The sequence below is a fragment of the Staurois parvus genome, unplaced genomic scaffold (genome assembly GCF_062004578.1).
Source record: "Staurois parvus isolate SC_StPar_1 unplaced genomic scaffold, SC_StPar_1.0 ptg000820l, whole genome shotgun sequence".
Lineage (NCBI taxonomy): Eukaryota > Metazoa > Chordata > Amphibia > Anura > Ranidae > Staurois > Staurois parvus.
The window spans coordinates 63213-87500 of NW_028318616.1; the positions used below are offsets into that span (position 1 = coordinate 63213).

A 24288-nucleotide genomic window follows, 5' to 3' on the forward strand; every position below is an offset into this window, starting at 1 on the left:
CGCCACCACAAAAGTCTTCAGGACCTTGTGAGGATTCCGGGGTTGGGCCCATTGAGAAGTGTCTATGTCACCAAGCAGCAAAGTGGGCACCCAAAGAAGCAGCCTCTTAGTCTGCAATGCACAACAAGGGAGACTTTAGACCAACTGTTTAATGCGACCGCAGCTGCTGGTAAGTATTTTGACCATTTATTCTTTTTTTTTTTTTTTTTATTTACTGGGGAGATTAGCAAGAGGGAACAAAATTTTAGTGGGTCTAGATTTGAGCTGAAGAAATATTCCGAGGTTTGTCATGCAAACCATTAGAGGAATTCTACAATAAGGGGATATGGAAGTTACTAAAGTTGACCTCTCTTTCTGAAAATGCTTGTTGCCTGGCTGGTATTTCACACCCTGGCTATCGTACTTCACTGACTCAGAACATATTTTCATTTGCTGTGTTTTTGTTCCAGTTGGGCAACTCAGAAAGTTTTAAAAACAATGACAGCCAAGCAACTAGCATTTTCCAAAGGAGCTGGTGTCATCTTAAAGTGTTTCCCAACACACAGGGCTGCATAACTGTAACAAATAACAAAGCCCTTGAGTTATAAAAGAAAAACAAAAAAGAAGAAGCTATTCAACTACAGGACTCTGTTATCTGACACTTCTATGCACTCAGTTGTTGGAAGATGTTATGGGAGTTCAAGCAGTTGACAAGGAGCAGCTGTCAGACCTCAAGTGACATCTGACCTCTGGCCCTCAACTTGAAGAGTCAGATCCAAAGTAATCTAGCCATAAAACAATCCGAAGGATCACCAGCCGAGTGCATTATCCTAAAATAATCTAATATCCATCACAGGTATACTAGTGTAATGTTCAGATTTTTGATACACTCAACACAGTGGCACAGTGGTTAGCACTTCTGCCTTGCAGCATAGGATCGACACTACCTGCATGGAGTTTGCATGTTCTCCCTGAGCTTGTGCGGGGGTTTCCCTTTCACACTCTAAAGACATGCTGGTAGGTTCATTGGCTCCTATGTAAATTGTCCCTAGTATGTGTATGTATGAATGTGAGTTAGGGACCTTAGATTGTAGGCTCCTTGTGGGCAGGGACGCGTGTGAAGGTACAATATGTAAAGCACTGCTTGAATTTTCAGCATTCTATAAATACTGCTAATAAATAAATGATTCTTTCTTGTTAAAGCGGAGCTCCAGGCTCCAAAGCATTTTTTTTTCACAAAAGCACCCCGTGATTCATTCTGCTTGAATAATATAACTAGGATATCGTTATTACTGTCAGCAGTTTGTTGCTTTTAAATCAATAATTGCTCATAATAATCCAGAAGGCAGACTGCAGCCATTGCTGCTGTGGGCATCTGAAGCCCCCTCCTATTTGTTTCCTGGATCCGTGCAGCTGGCTACCCAACATGCACCTCCCGATTTTCGTGCCTGCATAGTGATAACACTGCACGGAGCACCTTGTTGATTACAGGCTGCCATAGAAATGTCGGCATCGGTGTAAGTTCCCTCCCCATTGTTATGGCAACCTGTCAATCAACACTGTCAATCAGTTTCACTATTAGGCGTCCCGTAGACTCCTGGGATAGATGATGCAGATATTCCAGGAGTCCCAGGGGATCGCCTAATGACGAAATCACCTAGGTGTCCAGGACAGGAAGTGCCGCCCACATACAGTTGCAAGAAAAAGTATGTGAACCCCTTGGGATTATGTGGCGTTTTGCATGAATTGGGCATAAAATGTGCTCTGAACGTCATCTAAGTCACAACAATAGAAGAACACAGTCTGCTGAACATAATACTACACAAACATTAGATGTTGCCATGGTTTAATTGCACATAGCATGTAAACATTCACAGTGCAGGGAGGAAAAAGTATGTGAGGCCCTAGCTTAATGACTTCTCCCAGAGCTAATTGGAGCCAGGAGTGAGCCAACCTTGACTCCAATCAGTGTGATGATATTGGATGTGTTGCTGACAGCTGTCCTGCCCTTAAAAACACACACCTGTTTTGGGTTTACTGGTTTCAAGAAGCACTGTCTGATGTGAACCATGCCTCGCAGAAAAGAGCTCTCAGAAGACCTACGATCAAGAATTGTTGACTTGCATGAAGCTGGAAAGGGTTACAAAAGTATCTCCAAAAGCCTTGATGTTCATGTGTACATGGTAAGACAGACTGTCTACAAATGGAGAAGGTTTAGCACTGTTGGTACTCTCCCTAGGCATGGTCGTCCTGTAAAAATGACTGCAAGAGCACAGCGCAGAATGCTGCATGAGGTAAAGAAGAATCCCAGAGTGTCAGCTAAAGACCTACAGAAATCTCTGGCACATGCTAACATTTTTGTTGACACATCTACAATAAGGAAAACATTAAACAAGAATGGAGTACATGGGAGGATACCACGGAGGAAGCCATTGCTGTCCAAAAAGAATATGGCAGCACGTTTGAAGTTTGCAAAAGAGCACCTGGATGTTCCACAGCACTACTGGCAAAATATACTGTGGACAGATGAAACCAAGATTGAGTTGTTTGGGAAGAACACACAACACTATGTGTGGAGAAAAAAAGGCACAGCACACCAACATCAAAACCTCATCCCCACTGTAAAACATGGCGGAGGGAGCATCATGGTTTGGGGCTGCTTTGCTGCCTCAGGGCCTGGACAGATTGTTGTCATTGATGGGAAAATGTATTCCAGAGTTTATCAAGACATTTTGCAGGAAAATGTACGACCATCTGTCCGCCAACTGAAGCTCCGCAGAGGATGGGTGATGCAACAGGACAATAACCCAAAGCATACAAGTAATTCAACAAAACAATGGCTGCAACAGCACAGAATACACCTTCTGGAGTGGCCCAGTCAGAGTCCTGACCTCAACCCGATTGAAATGCTGTGGCATGACCTTAAGAGAGCAATTCACACCAGACATCCCAAGAATATTGCTACACTGAAACAGTTTTGTGAAGAGGAGTGGTCCAAAATTACTCCAGATCATTGTGCAGGTCTGATCTGCAACTACAGGAAACGTTTGGTTGGGGTTATTGCTGCCAAAGGAGGGTCAACCAGTTATTAAGTCCAAAGGTTCACATACTTTTTCCTCCCTGCACTGTGAATGTTTACATGTTATGTGCATTTAAACCATGGCAACATCTAATGTTTGTGTAGTATTATGTTCAGCAGACTGTGTTCTTCTATTGTTGTGACTTAGATGATGTTCAGAGCACATTTTATGCCCAATTCATGCAAAACTCCACGTAATCCCAAGGGGTTCACATACTTTTTCTTGCAACTGTATATATATGGTATTTAGAACTAATAATAAAAATTAATTGCTATTACAGACTGTACTGCGTGTGGGAATTGTGATGCCAGGAAAATCAGTGGAACCCTGCTTTAAAGTATATGAAACATGAGTAAAGGTGCAGTCTACTTTTTTAGATCATGTTTGGGGTTATACCCATATTTCGGGTGCAACATACGGTAGAATGTCACCAGCACACCGAGGATCACCAATATGGGTCCAAAAGTTTTAATGAACGATCACATATTTACAGCTGTAACTATGTGATCGTTCATTAAAACTTCTAGACCCATATTGGTGATCCTCGGTGTGCTGGTGACATTCTCCCTTCCTGATTCTGTTCGGTTCCAGCCGACGGTCGCTGCAGCACCCACTTATACACACAGCCATTTTTAACGCAGGAACGTGTGCGTTTTGATTGTACTCTTGTAACATGAAGTATGGTCGCATACACCACAGTAAAACTAAACCACCCATTTTTACCTGAATCAAGGGCACTGAGTGCCAGCCATTGATGGGGATCAGCGAATGAGAAAATATAAGCCCCAGCTGCCACCACAGCAGAGGGACTCACCAGAGAACACCATAAGCAGGTGCTGACCTCACAAGTTTTAGTCCATTCACAACTTTCTCTAGCCCCATATCAGAAAATCCATATCTCCATGTGGACCTGGGGCTAGGGGGTAACCCTGTGCATTGCACCTGTGGCCCACTGAACGCAGTTGTAATGCTCTGCAGGTGAGAATGCAAAAATTTAAAGTGGTGCGTAAGGGTTTAAGGTTTTTCACATTAATGCATACTCCGCATTAAGTAAACAAAATCTTCTGCATTCAGCTCTCCCTCCCAGACCCCTCTTATACTTACCTGAGCCCGATCCAGCGCTGTGCATGAGAGCATCAGTTCTCTCTATTCACTCTCCCTCCTCATAGGCTCAGACACAGCAGCTGAAGCCATTGGCTGTCAATCACAGCCAAGGAGGAGGAAGCAGGGGGTGGGGCTGAGCTGCGCTGTGTGTGTCAATGGACACACAGAGCTGGCTTGTGGGTGAACACGCATGAGTGTCCCCATAGCAAGCGGCTTGCTATAGGGGCACTCGGCAGGGGGGAGGTGCCAAGAGCGCTCACAGGAGACCCTAGAAAAGGAGGATCGGGGCTGCTTTATGCAAAGCCATTGCACAGAGAAGGTAAGTATAAGATGTTTATTATTTTTTATTAATTTATCTTGCTATGGGGCACTCGGCAGGGGGGAAACGCCAAGAGCGCACACAGGGGACCCTAGAAGAGGAAGATCGGGGCTGTTTTGTGCAAAACCACTGCGCAGAAAAGGTAAGTATAAGATGTTTATTATTTTTTTTTTATTTATCTTTAGAATTACTTTACTATAAGCAAATTTTTTTATTTTATTTTATTTTTCATTGTTGGTGCATTTGTTAATTTTTTTTCAAGAGGTAAATCAAACCTGTAATTTATTCAGCTTTGTTATAAATAATTATTCCTGATTTTTTTCATATTTATTTCTTCCTTCACAATTTCTGACATCCTCAGGTGGGATGGAACTCTCAGCCAACGCGAGCAGTGATATTTGAGGACTGCGCGGTCCCTGTAACAAATCGGCTGGGACAGGAAGGACAGGGCTTCGGGATCGCAATGAGGGGGCTGAACGGAGGAAGGATAAACATTGGTAAACTGGCCACACATGTTAACGTCTGATTGTACAAACCCCTATATTCAGACCAATTTTCCAGAGTTATTAGTTTAGGGATGAGACAAACAATTTACCACTGACAGGGGTGCTTACAATGATCAGTTTTTATTTAAGTAAAAAAACCTTTACGCCTGTGCTCCTTCATCCAGAATGGGGGGGGGGGGCACTCTAATACAGGAGGTATGTTACTGGCCAGATCACCAGATGAAAAGAGAGGGGAAAGTGGCTAAAAAGAGAGAGCTAATGCAGCCACTACTTTTAAAGATTGGTAAACTGCAATATATTACATTTTTGGTTTTGGGTTTAATATCACTTTAATGGCTGAACAATACAGGGCACTGTTCAAGTTTAAGCACCACATGATATTTATTCTATGGGGTTGTTTCTCTAAATTACCAGTTTTGGATGATCAGTTTGTTGCGTGCACACCATCATGGTTTGAACTTTGTATGTTTGCTTTGCAGCCTCCTGTTCTCTTGGGGCCGCCCACGCCTCCGTCCTGCTCACCCGCGATCACATGGCTGTGAGAAAGCAGTTTGGGGAGCCTTTGGCTAATTACCAGGTGAATCCATTGTTCCTTACATATGTATGTATATAAATATATATAGGCTGCTGACCTGTTAATGATTGCCTTCCTATATGCTGGCCCCATCAAAACTGGAAAGACGAGGTCAGTATGGAGGAAAACCATCATTAACATTTCAGCAGTAAGTGACAAAAAAGCAAATCAGGGTTTTGCTTTTATATTGTACCTAAATAGAACTGTAGCCACATTGTTGTAGATACGTGGAGGAGTTGGTGTCTGCACTGCCTATAGCAACCAAAGAGGTCCCAGCTCTAGGAAAAGAGAACTTTGGTGGCTATGGACCAGAGGCGGACTAACAACTCATGGGGCCCCTGTGTTCTTGCTCAAACTCAAAAAAGCCTATGAAAAAGGTACCAGGGGCATCTCATGGGGCCCCCTACTGACCCTGGGCCCTCAGGCAGTGCCCGAGTTTCCAAATGGTCAGTCCGCCCCTGCTATGGACATATTCAACTGAAAGGTCCACCCTAAAGCCAGCCGTAGATGGATCAAATCTCTGTTGGTTTAGCTGAGACCACCCGAGATTCGATTCATCTATGGACAGGCTATTTGTGCTCAAGTCAGTCCATGGATTGACTTGGGTACAACCAACCTGTAGGGTCTTTCACATGCGGTCACTGCCAGCAGCTCTAACTGCTAGCAGTAAGCATTGTGTACAGTCGAGAGATTTTCTTACCTTCCATCTCTGGTGGAATGAAAGAAAATCGTATACTCTATGGGCTGCTTAAAGTGTTACTAAACCTCGGACCCTGCATTCACTATATCTGGTCCCTCAGGACCCTGCATTCACTATATCCGCTCTCCCACAGTACACACAATATGGAAATGCAATTATTGTAGTAAATATAAACTGCTAATTACCTTTTCTCATCAGCAGTATATAGCAGTTTTGTGGCTTCTATCAGTGTCCAGCAGAGCACTGGTTAAAGCTTGTAGGAGGAGCTTTCATTCTCCCCTATGAGGCTGTAGGATCCCTGACCCTCCTCTTCAGGGAAGCCTACCCCGCCCTCAGCTAATTGCCGATCTCCTCCACTCTTCCTACCACTCCATTCCCCACAGCTTTTCCTCCCGTACCAATATCCCCTCCCTCCTAGATTGTAAGCTCCAAGGAGCAGGGCCCTCGAACCCCTCGTGTATCGCATTGTATTGTTATTGTACTGTCTCATGTATTGTCTCCCATTGTAATGTACAACACTGAGCAAACTATTGGCGCTATATAAATACTGTATAACAATATATTTATTGAAATATATTGAATATGGCCAAAATTGTAGCATTTCAAATATATGGCAATATGTTTATGAAGAATATTTTTAAATTATATTTCAAATATAATTTTCTTCCATATGGGCCTACATACCAACGCTGCTAAGCTTGGCCTGGGTATCTAAATTTCAAAAAGAAAAACTCTGCTTCAGTTACTAAAAGGTTAAGTAAGTGGCAGACAAATTAAAGCAATTTCACAGGATGACAACGGCACTTTGTAATTTCACAGCAGAATGAACAGCGTTGTCACCTTGTTAAAGCATTTTTTTGTATTGTCCACAGTATCTTCAGTTCCGACTGGCAGAGATGGCGACACAGCTGGTGACGGCACGACTTATAGTGCGACACGCGGCCCAGGCGCTCCAAGAGGGACATGGCGATGCGGCGACTCTCTGCGCTATGGCAAAGCTGTATGCCACAGATGAGTGCTTTAAGGTGGGTCTGAGAATCTAGTGTCTCTCCGTTAGATGAGCCTGTCTATGGATGGATTCTGTTCTTTCCACTCACAGAGGTGGATGTTCGGGAATTTATAACCTGCTCCTTAACTGCCTGAGGGCTGTATGACATTTAGGCCCTTATCTGAGATCACACAGAGCTAAGGCCAGCTATGCATTGTGCAATTTATTTTCTGCAACTACAGGTTGCAGGAAAGAAAATTGCTGAATTCCCCCATCAACACAGTCAGTTTTGATGGGGCACGCTCTCCGATAGCGCTGTTGTGTCCTGCTGATAGGTTGCGCGGGAAGCCTTCCCCACCGGCAGATTACAATGATCACTGCTGGCAGCTATAGCTGATGATCTTGTAAGTTCTTCAGACACTTCCTGTTAGAGGGTAACCATGCACTGCCCCATCTCCTACTTGTGCTCCAGCATGGTCACTTGGGCAGTGAATGGAGGCTACAAGTTGCTGTCTCAGTTCACACAGCACAGGCATGGTCCACTGTGGCCACCATTAGCAAACACGCCCTGACCAATGCCAGGCAGCCATCACTGAAGTGCATATATACAGAAAATGACTGCAAAGAGGCTGCAGGAGATCAGTAGCCCTGAAATGCAACAAAGGATTAAAAAAGGTGAAAACAATTATTTTTTTTGTAAATGATGGCATGTGCTTATGATACATAGGGGTTGATTTACTAAAACCGGAGAGAACAAAGTCTGGTGCAGCTTTGCAGAGAAACCAGTCCGCTTCAGTTTTGGGCTCCATGCACACGGGGCGTTTTAATAACGCTGGTAACGTTAGCTGTGTAAAGTCACGTTAAAAACATGAGTTTTTTAGCATTTTTGCATTAGCATTTAGTGGCGTTTTGACAATTTTTTTTTTTTCGCATTTTTTAGGTTTTGTTTTTTTTTACCAGAAGAAAAATATGTTTTTGCTCAAAAAAAAGTCCAAAAACGGCAGTTTATCGCGTTTTACCGCATTTTTCAGCATTAGATCGTTTCTAACAGTTAAAAAACTCCTCTAAAACCTAATAATTCTGTGGGTTTTTCCCAGCCAAAAAACTTTTTAGACTGATTCCAGTCTATGTGTGCATGGGCACATAGGATAACATGCTGGGGAGTTTACTGGCTGTAGAAAAAAATGCCAAAAGCCAAAAACAGCCTCTGTAAAAACGTCCCGCGTGCATTGGGACTTAGGCTTCATGCACACGGGGCGTTTTGATAACGCTGGTAATGTTAGCTGTGTAAAGTCACATTAAAAACATGAGTTTTTCAGCTTTGTTTACCGTTTTTTCATTAGCGTTTAGTGGCATTTTGCAACGATTAGTGGCGTTTTCCTGTGTTTTTCCGCGTTTGCATTTTTTAACTTTTTTTTTTTTTTACCAAAAAAACATTTTTTTTTTTGGTCAAAAAATTTTTAAAAAACGCCGGTTTGCGGCGTTTTACCGTGTTTTTCAGTGTTGGAGCGTTTTTACAGCTAAAAAACTCCTCTAGAAATCCACTAGTCCTGGGTTTTTTTTCCAGCCAAAAAATGTTGATTTCAGTCTATGTGTGTATGGACAGGATATCATGCTGGGGGGTTTACTGGCTATGGAAAAAAATGTCAAAAGCCAAAAAACAGCCGCTGTAAAAACATCCAGTGTGCATGAGGACTAACCCCTGGTTCACATATCCGCGTTCCTGTGGTCCGCGTTTTGCGTGGGTACGAGAGCCCATTCATTTAAATGGACTCCCGTGCCCCGGGACACACAGGGAAGAAGTCCCTGCACTTCTTCTGAAAATGCAGCGCGGACAGGAACCTCGGTTCCCAGTACGGTTGCGATTTCCAGTACGGGCGGCGTGCCATTAGAATTAATGGCACCCGCCTGCGGGTTCGCATTCTCCTGTGTGGGTGGTGCGGCTGCACGGATTTTTGTGCGGATCTGCAGCGGCACCACCGGCACATATGTGAACCTAGCCTTATGCAGGCCATAGATGGGTCGAAAATCGGCCGATTTTTCAGCCGAAAATAAAATCGGCCGATTTTCGGATCGTTAGTGGGCTAATTGTTCGGCCGTTTTTCGGTATTTTGGCAGATTTTTTTTATCGGTAAAGTTGGAAAAAAATCGGCCGATTTTCGCGGCAGTTATGGGAGAAGAAGAAGAGGAATTATTCCACTTCGGCAAAAAGTGTCCCTGCAGAGAGCTCCGCTATTTCTTTGACCGTTCCTTGATATTTATAGCGGTTGCAACAATGTATCTATTTGTTTCCGAATAAAAACATCTGTATCCTAAATGGATACAAATAGATACATTGTTGCAACCGCTATAAATGTCAAAGAACTGTCAAAGAAATAGCAGAGCTCTCTGCAGGGACACTTTTTGCCGGCTGTAGACGGGATAAAAATCGGTCGATTTTTTTTTTTTACCGTTCCTGGTAACGTCGGCCACTTGAACGACCGCTTTTTCGTTTTTTTAAAGAAAAATCGGCTGGTTTTCTTCCCATCTATGGCCTGCATTATTGCCAAAGCTTAATTGAACAAGCTGAAGTTAGAAGCTGATTGGCTCCCATGCACAGCTGCACCAGATTTTGCCTGCTCCAGTTTTAGTAAATCAACCACATAGTGCTTTAGCAGACTATAAGACAGGAATGTAGGCAAAAGAAAGGATTTCCCTTTACATCGAAAAGATATCCTTTTGCTTCCTGTTATGTCTGAGAAGGGAAGTAAAAGAAAATTTTCCTAGGCGTTTTAACCATTTCTTACTCCAAAAATGTAAAAAACAATGGATTTAGAGTTCTAGATATGAGGTGTAGAACAAGCTGTAGGAATTGTACACCTACAGTGAAGGAAATAAGTATTTGATCTAGGGAGACTGACGGCTGTTTTGTGTTTCTTCCATTTGCGAATGATTGCACCAACTGTTGTCACCTTCTCATCAAGCTGCTTGGCGATAATTTGGTAGCCCAGTCCATCCTTGTGTAGGTCTACAATCTTGTCCCTGACATGCTTGGACAGCTCTTTGGTCTTTGCCATGGTGGAGAGTTTGGAATCTGATGGTTTGATTGCTCCTGTGGACAGGTGTCTTTTATACAGGTAACAAAATGAGATTAGCAGCACTCCCTTTAAGAGACTGCTTCTAATCTCAGCTTGTTACCTGTATGAAAGACACCTGGTAGCCAGAAATCCTGCTGAATGATAGGGAATCGAATACTTATTTCCCTCATGAACATGCAAATCAGTCATCATTTGTTAGACATGCATTTCTGCTGAATTTTTTGTTGCTATTCTGTCTCTCAGTGTTACAATACAACGAACATTCAATTTTTAGACTGATCATTTCTTTGTGAGTGGGCAAACTATCAAAATCAGCCGGGGATCAAATATTTATTTCCTTCACTGTATTTAATAATAAATAATTGCCTATTCTCAGCCTCCTCATTCCATGGTTGTTGCAGGTTTGTAACCAGGCGCTCCAGATGCATGGAGGATACGGGTACTTGAAAGATTACGCTGTTCAGCAGTACGTCCGTGACATCCGTGTTCATCAGATCCTCGAAGGTAAGTTTTTGTTGCGGTACGCTGTAACTTTTTGTAAGGCTAGGTTCACAGCACTGCGGGTTGGGAACGCGTGCAAACTTGGGCTAGTTCTTGGCCCGCAGGCAAACGCGTTGCTCTTTAATTCTTAATAGCACCCCCAGCCATCACCAGACGTGCTGCATTTTCGTGTGTGCCAAACCGCATGATGCTGCTACTTGGTGTGGTGCGATTATAAAGGGTCAGGGACATGTTTCTCCGTGTTTCTGCAAGTAGGGCAGCCCACTGAAATGAATAGAATGCAGGTCGCACAGATCTGAACGGAGTCTGTGATCGTGTAGAACATTCATTTTCAGCCAGGGTTCTGTAAGGGTTCCTTAACCCCCCTGGCGGTATTCCCGAGTGTAGCTCCGGGTTAACTTTCAGTACCAGAAGCAGTAACCCCCGAGTTACACTTGGGATTACCCTGCAGCGTTGCTCTGGGATTCCCTCTTTCACTTACCTTGTCCTGCGCTCCCGCGATGTCCCCCCTGCAGCATCCTCGGCCATCTCCTTCGGCCGATGCCGGCATCCGTCTTCCGGGTTCTGTTCCCCGCGAGCATCAGGACCAGAGGCGGACTGACCATTTGGAAACTCGGGCACTGCCCGAGGGCCCGGGGTCAGTAGGGGGCCCCATGAGATGCCCCTGGTACCTTTTTCATAGGCTTTTTTGAGTTTGGGCAAGGACACAGGGGCCCCATGATCCCCTATTGCCCGGCGGCCCCATGAGTCGTCAGTCCGCCCCTAGTCAGGACGTACGGAGGATAGAACCAGCGGGAATTTAAAAAATTTAAAAAAGTGAAATTCACTAAATACACTAAAATCACATAGTATAACATTCCTGTATCAAACCATTTCACATACATGTTGTCCCGAGTGCTTTGTCCTGTGCCCTGCCTGCATTTTTACTGTTCTTTCTGCCTGGAAACTGAGAAACATCCATGGCGTCCAAAAAGCGTCCCTTTAGGTCAAAAGCGGTTTTAGACCAGCTAGAGAACAGCGATAGTAAATCAGAGCCACTTGCAGAATTGAGTGATAATGATTCGTGGGTGAAATTCGTCATCAGACACTGAAAACGATTTTGCGACTTTGCTCAGTGATGTGTGAACTTGGCGCTATATTTCAAATTTCAGTGTTTTTGGTTTGATTATATTATTGAATTAAATTTATTATTATTATATTATTATTTTTTATGATTATTTATTAAATTATAATTTATGATTTCGTGTTTCAAATTTTATCATACCCGGGATGTTTACTAGACTCTTGTTCGGACAGATTTCAGTGAGTTATTCCTAAGAATTACAGGCCTACAATAAAAAAACGACATATTTCCATGCAAAAAAATGTACCGCTTTGAGCACAGAAATACTGACATAATCACACCGGTAGGGAGGTTAAGCAGTAGCAGACTGACCTCCTATCTGAACGTGCCAGCATAGTTCCGGGGCCATTATCACTTGGCAGTGTCAGTGACATGCCTTTTCTTTTTAGCAATCTGAAAGGCTGGCCATACATGAAAGCAGAGTTCCACCTGAAAAAAAGAAATAAATAAAAGTCATCAGCTACAAATACTGTACTCGTTGTACTGAAGTACATCCTCCGGCTGCCCTCTGGTGCCTCTCCAGGCTCTACCATTCCATCATTGAGGCCGGACTGAAGCTAGGGGTTCCGCGGGTTTACCATAGAGCTGATTGGGGACCGGAGCATCCTTGAGCATCTCTATAGTATTCAAAACCAGAAGCGACAAGTATTTTGTCACTTCCGGTTTTGGCCTTTTGTTTATCGACCATTACTGGCAAGGGAAAGCTTTGGCTCGAATGGATCCTAGTTTGATCCAAAGGTTTCAATGGCAGAGGAGAGATCTGGGGTCTAACAGACCCCAGATGTCTCAGTGAAGAGGACCTGTCACTGCCTATTACTATCACAAGGGATGTTTACATTCCTTGAGAGAACAATAAAAACAATTTAAAGGGACAGTGTAAAAATAAACTGGTAACCTGTAAAGGCTTTTAAAGCCTATGGAGATTTTTAAAGCGATTCTAAAGGTTAATTTTTCTTTTTTGTTTTTGGAAAATAACAAACATGTCTATACTTACCTGCTATGTGCAGTGGTTTTACACAGAGCAGCCTGGATCCTCCTCTTTCTGGGTCCCCTGCAGGCTGTCCTGGCCCCTCCCTCCTGTCAGGTGTACCCCCACAGCAAGCAGTTTGCTATGGGGGCACCCGCTGCTCTGTGTGTCCATTCACACAAGGAGCCGAGGCTTGATTTGCCCCCTCTCTTTCCTCATTGGCTGACTAGCTGTGATTGATAGCAGCAGCCAATGGCTTCCACTTGCTGTCAATGACGAAGAAGACCCGTGACAGCCGAGGCTGTCGTGCATATCGCTGGGGTTCAGGTAGGTATTGAGGGGGCTGGGGGCACTGCTGCACACAGAAGGTTTTTTACCTTCATGCCTAGAACAACCACTTTAAGTGGCATTCCACAAGCGTGTGCAATGTAAAAGCGTGACATGATAGGTATCTATTTACTCAGCGTATCATCTTTTATTTTTTTACCAAACAGTTGGGTATTATGTTGTATTTTTGTGCATTAAAATTCATTAAAGTGTATTTTTTCCCCCAAAAAATGTGTATTTGCAAATATTATGTGACATAAAAAATTGCAACACCCACCATTTTATTCTCTAGGACCTCTGTTAAAAAAATATATCATGTTTGGGGGTTCTAAGTATTTTGTAGCAAAAAATACAGATTTTGAAAATGTAAACAAAAAGTTGCAGAATTGGCCCGGTCTTAATTTACGGGTTTATTTCTGAAAATGAAAGTCCATTTCAGTCCTTGAAGTTCCATGTTAATATTTCATCTCCTTTGTCCTAACAGGGACCAATGAGGTGATGAGGATGATTGTGGCCAGGAACCTTTTGCAGGGATGAGACGGGGACATCGAATTAATGAGGACTTATCTCCATCGTACGGTTCCTGACATCACAGGGACTCTGCCTCAGGGGATCAGGCAAAATCATCACCAAACCCCCTCCATACATGATGAGCAGGCCTGGGATCTGGGTGCTTTTCTATGGGTGTTGGACTCTGATCGTCTCTGTTTTGAGGTGTAGCCGTTGTTCGTTTTGAAGTGGTTTTGTGGCTCCTGTATGACATAGAGATCACCGAGGCACGAGGCACACAGTGCATCAAGGAGGTCTCCTAAACTGAATGTTGGTTGGACTGATGAAACAGCCGTCTTCAGCTTCATATTCATGTTATATTCTTTTTTTGTTTTTAAACAGACTGGAATGTTTTATTCATTGCTGCCTTCCTGTCTGATCAAAACACGGAAGGTCTAGTATTTAATATATATTTTAACAGATTGGATTGGAACATTTTCTTGAATATCTCAAGCAGATACAAACCCACTCACTGAAAGCTCCTAAAAATTTTAGCATCATTAACCACTTCCCATCCGGCCCATGTATATAAATGGCCGGACAGGCGCAGTCCAGGGTCGGGTGGCTGTTTATAAACTGCCTCCCCACCCCCTGCTTGTGCGCGCTCCCTGGGAGCGTGCAGCACTGCGGTCCAGTGCCCGCTGTGTCCTCCGGACACCGTGGAACACCGATCGTTGTACTGGAGCTCTGTGTGAGGTCCCGATTCATGTGATCACTGATTGGCCAATCAGTGATCACATGAAGAGTAGAAAGCAAGATGTCACTTCTGCTTACTACATGTGAAATCTGTGAATGATCACAGAGGTCACATGGTACAAGGCTATTCACAACAGCCTTGTACCATGTGACAAGCTGTGACCAATCACAGCTCACACAGTATTTCTCAATGGCTGCAAGAATGCAGCCAGAGAGAAGGAGAGATGATTGCTTTTACAGCCCTTTTGGGTGTAAAAGAAATCAGTGTAAAAAAAAAAAAATCTTCATAACCCCCCACAAGTAGTACAGTGTCACTATGGTGACACTGTACTGCTAGGGTGACAGTATGTAAAAAAAACAAACCCATAAATCATAATATAAAAAATAAAATTAAAAATTGTTTTAGAAAAATTATAATTTTTGGTTATAAACTAATTTGGGTTATTATTTTTTTAACTAAAAAGATAACTGAATAAATTTTGGCCAAGATTTATGAAGAAGATTATTTATTTGCAAAATTTTTGGACTTTTTCAAAAAAATACTAAAAAAATTATATGGGTACAGTGTTGCATGACTGCGCAATTGTCATTCAAAGTGTGATAGCGCTGAAAGCTGAAAATTGGCCTGGACAGGAAGGGGGTAAAAGGGGGTTGAAGTGGTTGAAATAATCTCTATTGATTTTACCGTAAAGACCCTTGATTGGCCTTTTCCTGTTATAGGGTGACAGTGCTCTGTCCCTGTCTCCCAGTTGTGCTCCTACGTTGTCACTCTGTCACATGAGCTTCCTACCTAAGCTGGCTATAGATGGATTGGTCCCTGCTGAACCAGCCAAGATTCGATCCATTTTTTGGACAGGCTGGTTGTATTCAAGTCAATAGTTGGATTTTTATGCATGTGATTACTGCCGGAGGCTTTAGCCGCCAACAGCGATCATTGTGTTTTGTCAGAGGGATGTGAGTGGTTGGGGTGTCACGTGATCGCTATGACCAATCATAGTGATCACATGGTTACATGTAAGCAAAACTGTCATGAATGGCTTCCATTCATGACAGCTTAAAGTAATGAATAATGCAGCACAAAAAGATCTAATAATAATGAAGTCCACAATCTTAAATAATCTCTGATTGAGTGATCCAATAAAGATTCCGTGTCAAATTAAGGAAAGTCCAAAAATCTATATTATATCCCGTTCCTTAAAGACAAACGATGATAATGCCATGTAGTGCTCAGTGGACCCTACCTTGTGTCTTCCACACTCACCAGATATGATGGGCTCCTAGCTTTTTGGGCTTAAGAGTCAAAAATACTTATTTCTGGTGAGATGTGCTCACAGAGATATCTAGGGTTCAATAGAGTACCAGACCCATGTATATGGAGTATAGGTGCAATTCATCAGTATGTTCCATAGTTGACCATGCGGGCAAGAGAAAGCCGTATGTTCCATAGCTGACCATGTGGGCAAGAAGAAAGCAGTATGTTCCATAATTCACCATGCGGACAAGAGAAAAGCAGTATGTTCCATAGTTCACCATGCAGGCAAGAGGAAAGCAGTATGTTCCATAGTTCGCCGTGCGGGCAAGAGAAAGCAGTATGTTCCACAGTTCACCGTGCGGGCAAGAAGAAAGCAGTATGTTCCATAGTTCACCATGTGGGCAAGAGGAAAGCAGTATGTTTCATAGTTCACCGTGCGGGCAAGAGGAAAGCAGTATGTTCCATAGTTCACCAAGCGGGCAAGAAGAAAGCAGTATGTTCCATAATTCACCATGTGGACAAGAGGAAAGCAGTATGTTCCATAGTTCACCGTGCGGGCAAGAAGAAAGCAGTATGTTCCATAATTCACCATGTGGACAAGAAGAAAGCAGTATGTTCCATAATTCACCATGCAGGCAAGAGAAAAGCAGTATGTTCCATAGTTCACCATGCAGGCAAGAGGAAAGCAGTATGTTCCATAGTTCGCCGTGCGGGCAAGAGGAAAGCAGTATGTTCCATAGTTCACTGTGCAGGCAAGAAGAAAGCAGTAGGTTCCATAGTTCACCATGCGGACAAGAAAAAAGCAGTATGTTCCATAGTTGACCATGCGGGCAAGAGGAAAGCCGTATGTTCCATAGTTCACCATGCGGGCAAGAAGAAAGCAGTATGTTCCATAGTTCACCATGCGGGCAAGAGGAAAGCAGTATGTTCCATAGTTCACCATGCGGGCAAGAAGAAAGCAGTATGTTCCATAGTTCACCTTGCGGGCAAGAGGAAAGCAGTATGTTCCATAGTTCACCATGCGGGCAAGAGAAAGCAGTATGTTCCATAGTTGACCATGCGGGCAAGAAGAAAGCAGTATGTTCCATAATACACCATGCGGGCAAGAGGAAAGCAGTGTGTTCCATAATTCACCATGTGGGTAAGAGAAAGCAGTATGTTCCATAGTTCACCATGCGGACAAGAAGAAAGCAGTTGGTTCCATAGTTCACCATGTGTACAAGAAAAAAGCAGTATGTTCCATAGTTCACCATGCGGGCAAGAGGAAAGCCGTATGTTCCTTCACCATGAGGGCAAGAAGAAAGCAGTATGTTCCATAGTTCACCGTGCGGGCAAGAAGAAAGCAGTATGTTGCATAGCTGACCATGCGAGCAAGAAGAAAGCCGTATGTTCCATAATTCACCATGTGGACAAGAAGAAAGCAATATGTTCCATAGTTCACCTTGCGGGCAAGAAGAAAGCAGTATGTTCCATAGTTCACCGTGCGGGCAAGAAGAGAGCAGTATGTTCCATAATTCACCATGCGGGCAAGAGGAAAGCCGTATGTTCCATAGTTCACCATGCGGGCAAGAAGAAAGCAGTATGTTCCTTAATTCACCATGAGGGCAAGAAGAAAGCCGTATCATAGTTCACCATGTTGGCAAGAAGAAAGCAGTATGTTCCATAGTTTACCATGTGGGCAAGAGGAAAGCAGTATGTTCCATAGTTCACCATGCGGGCAAGAGGAAAGCAGTTTGTTCCATAGTTCACCATGCTGGCAAGAGGAAAGCAATATGTTCCATAGTTCACCATGTGGGCAAGAAGAAAGCCGTATGTTCCATAGTTCACCGTGCAGGCGAGACGAAAGCAGTATGTTCCATAATTTACTATGCGGGCAAGAGGAAAGCAGTATGATCCATAGTTCACCACACGGGCAAGAGGAAAGCAGTTTGTTCCATTGTTTAGTATGTAAACATTTATGTAAACATAAAAAACAGACTAAAACAAATGAAAGTGTGCTAGCATAAATCAATACATGTAAATATATGAACAAAAATGTGACTGATAGTCCCAAAAGATAAAACATAAAAATAAATGCAATTCTTCAGAAAAATCCAAATAAGTGAAAAATCCTCCTGTTGGTGATTGCACCCAAAATCCCAGTGCTGTAAATCTTCAATACATGTGAATCACCACAGTGAACATAGACTTCCAGGTGGACTCTCACCCTTCTCGCATGGACCTGTATGTGGACATAGGTCAAACAAAGCATCTCCCCTATTAGTGGGGGTAACACATAACTTGCTCATCTGTGGACAATCTCCCCCTTATGAATCACCACTGGACCTTCACATATGGCACCCGATTTCAGTACAGCCAGCTCTGTGGATGAACCTCGACAACCACAAAGTAGACCATAGTGCGGTAGGCTTCTTTAAAAGGCATATTGTAATATTGTTGGGCTTATTTATTAAAATAAAAACAGCGATTCATATTACACTCACATTAAATCAGAAATACATGAGCCTTTAGATAATAATTCTTGCATAGCCTCCAAAGGTAATACAGCGCTAATCAAGAAGGCTCCAGAGCGTCGCTATTTGCGTGCACTCAACTCACCGGACGTGACGTCACACAGAACCACCGGAAATTGTGTCAACGCGCTTCGCCCCTCCAGTGCGTCCTCACAGACAGTAATCTCCAGTCCCTGCATGCTAAATATACCCTACAAATGCACCTCCCATCTTAGTGACTCACTTCCTGTTGGGTGTACTAGCTTCAGACTACTAGTTATGAATACTACTTCCTACTCCCAACTATACTGATCATGTGACACACAATCTGATACTTTAAAATACCAATATAACTAAAAAAATATTAAAAATCTATCCAGTTAAAACCATCTCAAATATAAATTAAATGAAAATAATGAGGATCGCCTCGGAACCGCAATCCAGATGAAATAAAGGGAACTATATTCAAAGTAGGACAGGGCGCAAACTATGGTAATTCCCACATCGAACCCTAAAAACCATAGGGTTCAAATGCAAGAAAATTAACCAAACCAGCATTCTAAAAAAATATATATAAATAAAAGAAACCTAATTTTACCAATTAGAAAGGAAACAATTCAGATCTATTTCTACATTTAGCCCCTTAGGTACTAGAGTGTCCAATTTTAGGATTCATCTGGTTTCATTCTGTGATATTGATTCTTTTAGATCACCTCCTCGCCAGAAAGGCTCTACCTTACCAATCCCACAGAATTTCAAAAGAGTGGGGTCCCTATTGAGAATTTCTGAAATGATAAGACAAGCTATGATGTCTAAAACCCTTTTTGATGTTTCTAATATGTTGTCTCAAACATACAGCGAGTTTTCTGGTAGTTCTCCCTACATATTGCAATTTGCAAGGACATTCTAAAAGGTAAGTCACCTGAGTACTCGCACGTGAAACACATTTATTGATCCTTTTGGTCTCTCCTTTAGTATAAGATTGGAAATTATCAGTTTTCTCAATTTTGCTCCCCACTGTCCTACAAGCTAAACCCCTTCCACATCTGAAAAAACCTGTTTGGTCTAGAAAGGTGCTTTTTTGGTGGGGGGGGGGGGGGGTTCTGTTACATTTCTGGCTAGTTTATTTCTCATTGTGGATGGTTTTGTATCTTCGTGTTTTAGGAAAAATTCCTTTGAGGATATCATCTTGCAAAAGGATTGGCAAATGTTTCCTACACATTTCCTCAATCAGCTCTTATTGTTTAGATTACCCCGTGATAAACGCTACTCCATAGTCTTCTAATTTCTTTTCTCTAGTTTTTAATAATTCTTCTCTATCCATTCTCTATACCAAATGTTTTATTTTTATAAGATCTTTATTTTTATATACTTTTTCTTCAAATCTCTGTATTAAGATGTCTTCATTCCTCACAGTCTTTAATCTCATCACAATTCTGTTTGATTCTCATAAACTGACTCTTAGGGATTGTGTTTAGCCATCTAGGATGATGGCAACTATGTTTGGGAATGTATCCATTCCTATCCACATCCTTAATCACTTGCCAACTGCGCGATAGCCAAATGACAGCTACAGCGTGGTTGTCCAGTTCTGGGAGGGCGTCATATGACGTCCTCCCAGAACGCTCCCTCCCGCATGCTTCGGGGGACACACACCTGGCAATCTCCATGATCGCTGTGTCCTACGGACACAGCTGATCATGTTATGTGGTAACAGGCCAATTACAGTGGCCTTTTACCACGTGATCAGCTGTGTCCAATGACATGGCAGATCACCGGTAAATGCAGTTGCCGATTATCGACTGCACTTTCCTCACGCTGTCACATAACTGGCAACTGTCAGAGGATGGATCGGCACCAATCATCAGTGCCCAGCAGTGCCACCCACCAGTCCTGCCCACAAATGCCCAGCAGTGCCGCCCACAAATGCCCAGCAGTGCCACCCACCTGTGCCCATTAGTGGCCATCAGTGCCACCCACCAGTGGCCAGCAGTGCCACCCATCACTGCCCAGCAGTGCCACCCATCACTGCCCATCATTGTTGCATATCAGTGCAGCATCAGTGCCAGCTCATCAGTTTTGCCTATCAGTGCCCATCAGTGCTGCCTATCCGTTCCACCTCATCAGTGCCGCCTCATTAATGCACATCAGTGAAGTAGAAAAATTACTTGTTTGCAAAATTTTATAATAGAAACAAAGAAAAACATTTTTTAAAAAAAATGTTTGCTCTTTTTTTGTTTATAGCGCAAAAAATAAAACACCCAGTGGCAATTAAATACCACCAAAAGCTCTATTTGTGTGAAAAAAATGATAAAAATTTCATATGGGTACAGTGTTGCATGACCGCGCAATTATCAAAGTGTGACAGTGCTGAAAGCTGAAAATTGGCCTGGACAGGAAGGGGGGTTTACAGTAAATGCCTGGTAGGCAAATGGTTAAAGTGGGTACAGGTAAAAAAAAAAAATGTAACACAACAAACACTTTACTCCTGCGCTAGGAAAGGACTCAGTAGACCCAATAGGAATGTTCTGGAATTTTCTGGAATAAGCACAGCTTGCTGCCCTCAACAGACTGGGGTGGTCCAAATACACTGGATACAAATGGAGAAACAGAAAAAGGGCGCACCGACCTAGTGCCAACCAGCTCTGAGGAAGAGGTTGTGTCCTCGAAACGCGTTAGAAAGTTGGTCATCCAGGGTTCCATCGTATGGACTCAGATGTTGTTTGGATCATACATCTTGTTCAGTTTGACATGCCTGTGTTAATATGTCCATTGTGAGTATGATACCTATTTTTGTTTCTTCAATAAATTATTTTAAACGATAATGCACTAGGTCGGTGCGCCCTTTTTCTGTTTCTCCATTTGTATCCAAAAAAAAATGTATCTTTTCTAGATATAGTAAGATCCAAAAAAATTAATGGACTCCCCATTATAATTTTTGTAAAAAGAAATGTTATACCTATTCTTACCAATTTCTTTAATACACTCCACAAGGGATTCCCGAGATCCTTCCCATATAATAGATATCATCGATATATCTTTACTCTGATCTCTTATTTCCATATATCGACTCATGTTCCCATTTGCTCATAAAGAGGTTGGCTACTGAGGGTGCATACTTGGTTCCCATAGCCACTCTCCTTTCATTTGCCTATAGTATTTACCTCTATGCTCGAAAAAATGATGACCCGTGGCTAGATCTAAGATGTTTTAAGAAATCTTTTTGTTTATGCTTCAAATTAGTACTTTTGTGTAGAGCCCACACCACAGCATCTAATGCAGCATCATGTCTGATATTAGTGTACAATGAGTTTACATCCACACTTGCCAGAATGCTGTTATTCTTAACCCCTTCACACCGAGCGTATGCAAATATGCGGCCTCTCGGAGGCTGGGTCGTGACGGCGACCGGACGTATATTTGCATACTATTTGTAGAGAAACGTGCTGAGAGCACACGTAAGCAAGCTCTCATGAATGAAAACCATTCACAACAGTTAAAACTAATGCTTTTCACATCACGATCATCACTGTCACAAGTAAAAACAGTGTAGGGAAAAAAAATCACTGCTCACCCCCCCAGAGTAGTACAGTGTCACTGAACTACTCTGGTAAGAGTATGTAAAAAAAAAAAAAAGTTTAACAAATTATTTATTTTACATGCTGTCACCAGTCAGTATCCCTGATCACCACCACACCAGTCCTATGATGACTCTGTACTGCTCTGGTGACAGTATGTAAGAAAAAAAAAAAAAAAAGATTGTGGGAAAAATAACAAAATTATATTTAATTTTCCAAAAAATTGTGACAAAAAAAAATTACTTCAAAAAACTCTTACTTTGGACTGTCTACTTTCCAAAAAGGGGTTATTTTGGGGGGGTATTTGTACTGTCCTGGTGTTTTAGAACCTCAAGAATAAGGATGGACCGTCGGTACATCAGGACTGATATACTGTATGTATACCATAGTTTGTGCACTCTCTAACTTTCACACAAACTAAATCATATACACTGATTTGGGTGAAAACGCATAGGTGTGAACCTGGGGTAAATTGTCCCTAGTATGTATATGTACAGGGGCAGACTGACAACTCATGTGGCCCCTGGGCAATAGGGGATCATGGGGCCCCTGTGTCCTTGCCAGGGGTGGACTGACAACTCATGGGGCCCCTGGGCAATAGGGGATCATGGGGCCCCTATATCCTCGCCCACACTCAAAAAAGCCTATGAAAGGTACCAGGGGCATCTCATGGGGCCCCCTACTGACCCTGGGCCCTCGGGCAGTGCCCGAGTTCCCTAATGGTCAGTCCGCCTCTGGTCCTTGCCCAAACTCAAAAAAGCCTATGAAAAAGGTACCAAGGGCATCTCATGGGGCCCCCTACTGACCCCGGGCCCTCGGGCAGTGCCAGAGTTTCCAAATGGTCAGTCTGCCCTGTATATGTATGAATGTAAGTTAGGGACCTTAGATTGTACGCCCCTTGAGGGTTAGGGACTGATGTGAATGTACAATATATATGTAAAGCGCTGCGTAAATTAATCACGCTATATAAGTACCTGAAATAAATAAATACATTTATGGGATCAAATCTGGAGCAGCCAATCAGCTTCCATCTCTCATTTGCAAACTTAGTTGAACAAGCTGAAGCTGGAAGCTGATTGGTTGCTCCAGTTCTGATAACATCTCTCTCCCGTTCAGTGTCAGGATGACATATATATATATATATATATATATATGATGACAGAGAAGGGAGGGAGAGTCCACAGGGAGCACGTAGAGGAGGCAGGAAGGCTGCACTGTGATTACACATGGAAGGAGGGAGGCTCCACACACAGCCAGCCATCTGATCTCTCCTCTCCTACACACAGCAGCCGCCATGCCCGCCCCCGCCACCCCGCACACAGCCGGCCTCTGACTGACCTGCACACCGCTATTTATATCTGCTGCCCTCGGGACAGATGATCGGCAGCTGAAGTAGTCGCTCGTCTCCGCCCATTTGCCCCATTCCCTCCAATCTCAGCGAGTAGAGCTTCCCGGGGCGTCCAATCGGCGGCGCTGGTGAGGAGAGAGCTTGGCGTTGCCCCGGCAACCAGGAAGTGTGGCGGAGCTGCTGAGCTCAGAGAGGAGCCGGAGGAGCTATGAGGCGGGAGCGGCGCAGGAGGCTGCTGGCCCTGTGCGGGCTGCTGCTGGCGGCCATCCTCATCCTCAGGTGAGAGGGGGGCGGGGGTGCCAAGGGAGGGGGCAGAGGGCTCACACTGATCTTCTATGGACTCCTATCTCCTTCTATTCACAAGATACTTCTATTACCGGGTCCCCACTGAGATTTCACCGCACTTCCCCGTGACACCAGGGCAGGAAGTGGGGGGAATCTCCCTGTGGGGACATGAAAAAGTTTCTTTCTAATGTGTGTGTACATATATATATATAAAATTCAGGGGTGGACTGACCATTTGGGAACTCCTGGGGTCAGTAGGGGGCCCATGAGATGCTCCTGGTACCTTTTTCATAGGCTTTTTTGGGCATGGTTTGAGTGTGGGCGAGGATACAGGGGTCTCATGATCCCCTATTGCCCGGGGGCCCCATGAGTTGTCAGTCCGCCCCTGATATATACCATCTTGGTGACACCAAAATAGGATATGCGGGCAATCTCCTCAGCGGGGACACAGCTTGCAACTATTGCCTTATATCGTCTATAATATATATATATATATAACAATAAGAAGCTGTGTCCCCACAGGGAGATTCCCCCTCACATCCCATCTTGGTGACACCAAAACAGGAAATTGGGGGAATCTCCTCATTGGGGACACAACTTGCAATTATTGCCCATAATGTCCATATTATATTTGTTATAAGGAAACATTCGCAAACTATATCCCCACTGAGACTGATTGGGGACACAGCCTGCTATTATTGCCTTGTAATGTCCATATTATATATTTTATTTATTATTATGAAACAATAGCAGGCTGTGTCCCCAATCTGTCTCAGTGGGGATATAGTTTGCGAATGTTTCCTTATAATAAATATAATATGGACATTATGGGGCAATAATTGC

General features: G+C 43.4%; 2 protein-coding genes across 2 annotated transcripts in view; both read left to right on the forward strand.

Annotated features, from left to right (window-relative positions):
- Positions 1–14216, forward strand: part of ACAD8 (acyl-CoA dehydrogenase family member 8) — a 33262-nt gene extending 19046 nt beyond the window's left edge. The window contains exons 7-11 of the mRNA XM_089655118.1: positions 4844–4979; positions 5468–5565; positions 7135–7287; positions 10729–10831; positions 13730–14216. Coding sequence (XP_089511244.1) covers positions 4844–4979; positions 5468–5565; positions 7135–7287; positions 10729–10831; positions 13730–13782 — 543 coding nt within the window. The 3' untranslated portion in view covers positions 13783–14216. The remainder of the gene's footprint in view (positions 1–4843; positions 4980–5467; positions 5566–7134; positions 7288–10728; positions 10832–13729) is intronic.
- An 8828-nt stretch (positions 14217–23044) lies between these two features.
- The window catches only part of GLB1L2 (galactosidase beta 1 like 2), a 130607-nt gene continuing 129363 nt past the window's right edge, over positions 23045–24288 (forward strand). Inside the window, exon 1 of the mRNA XM_089655117.1 lies at positions 23045–23439. Within this exon, the coding sequence (XP_089511243.1) occupies positions 23369–23439 (71 nt within the window). The 5' untranslated portion in view covers positions 23045–23368. The remainder of the gene's footprint in view (positions 23440–24288) is intronic.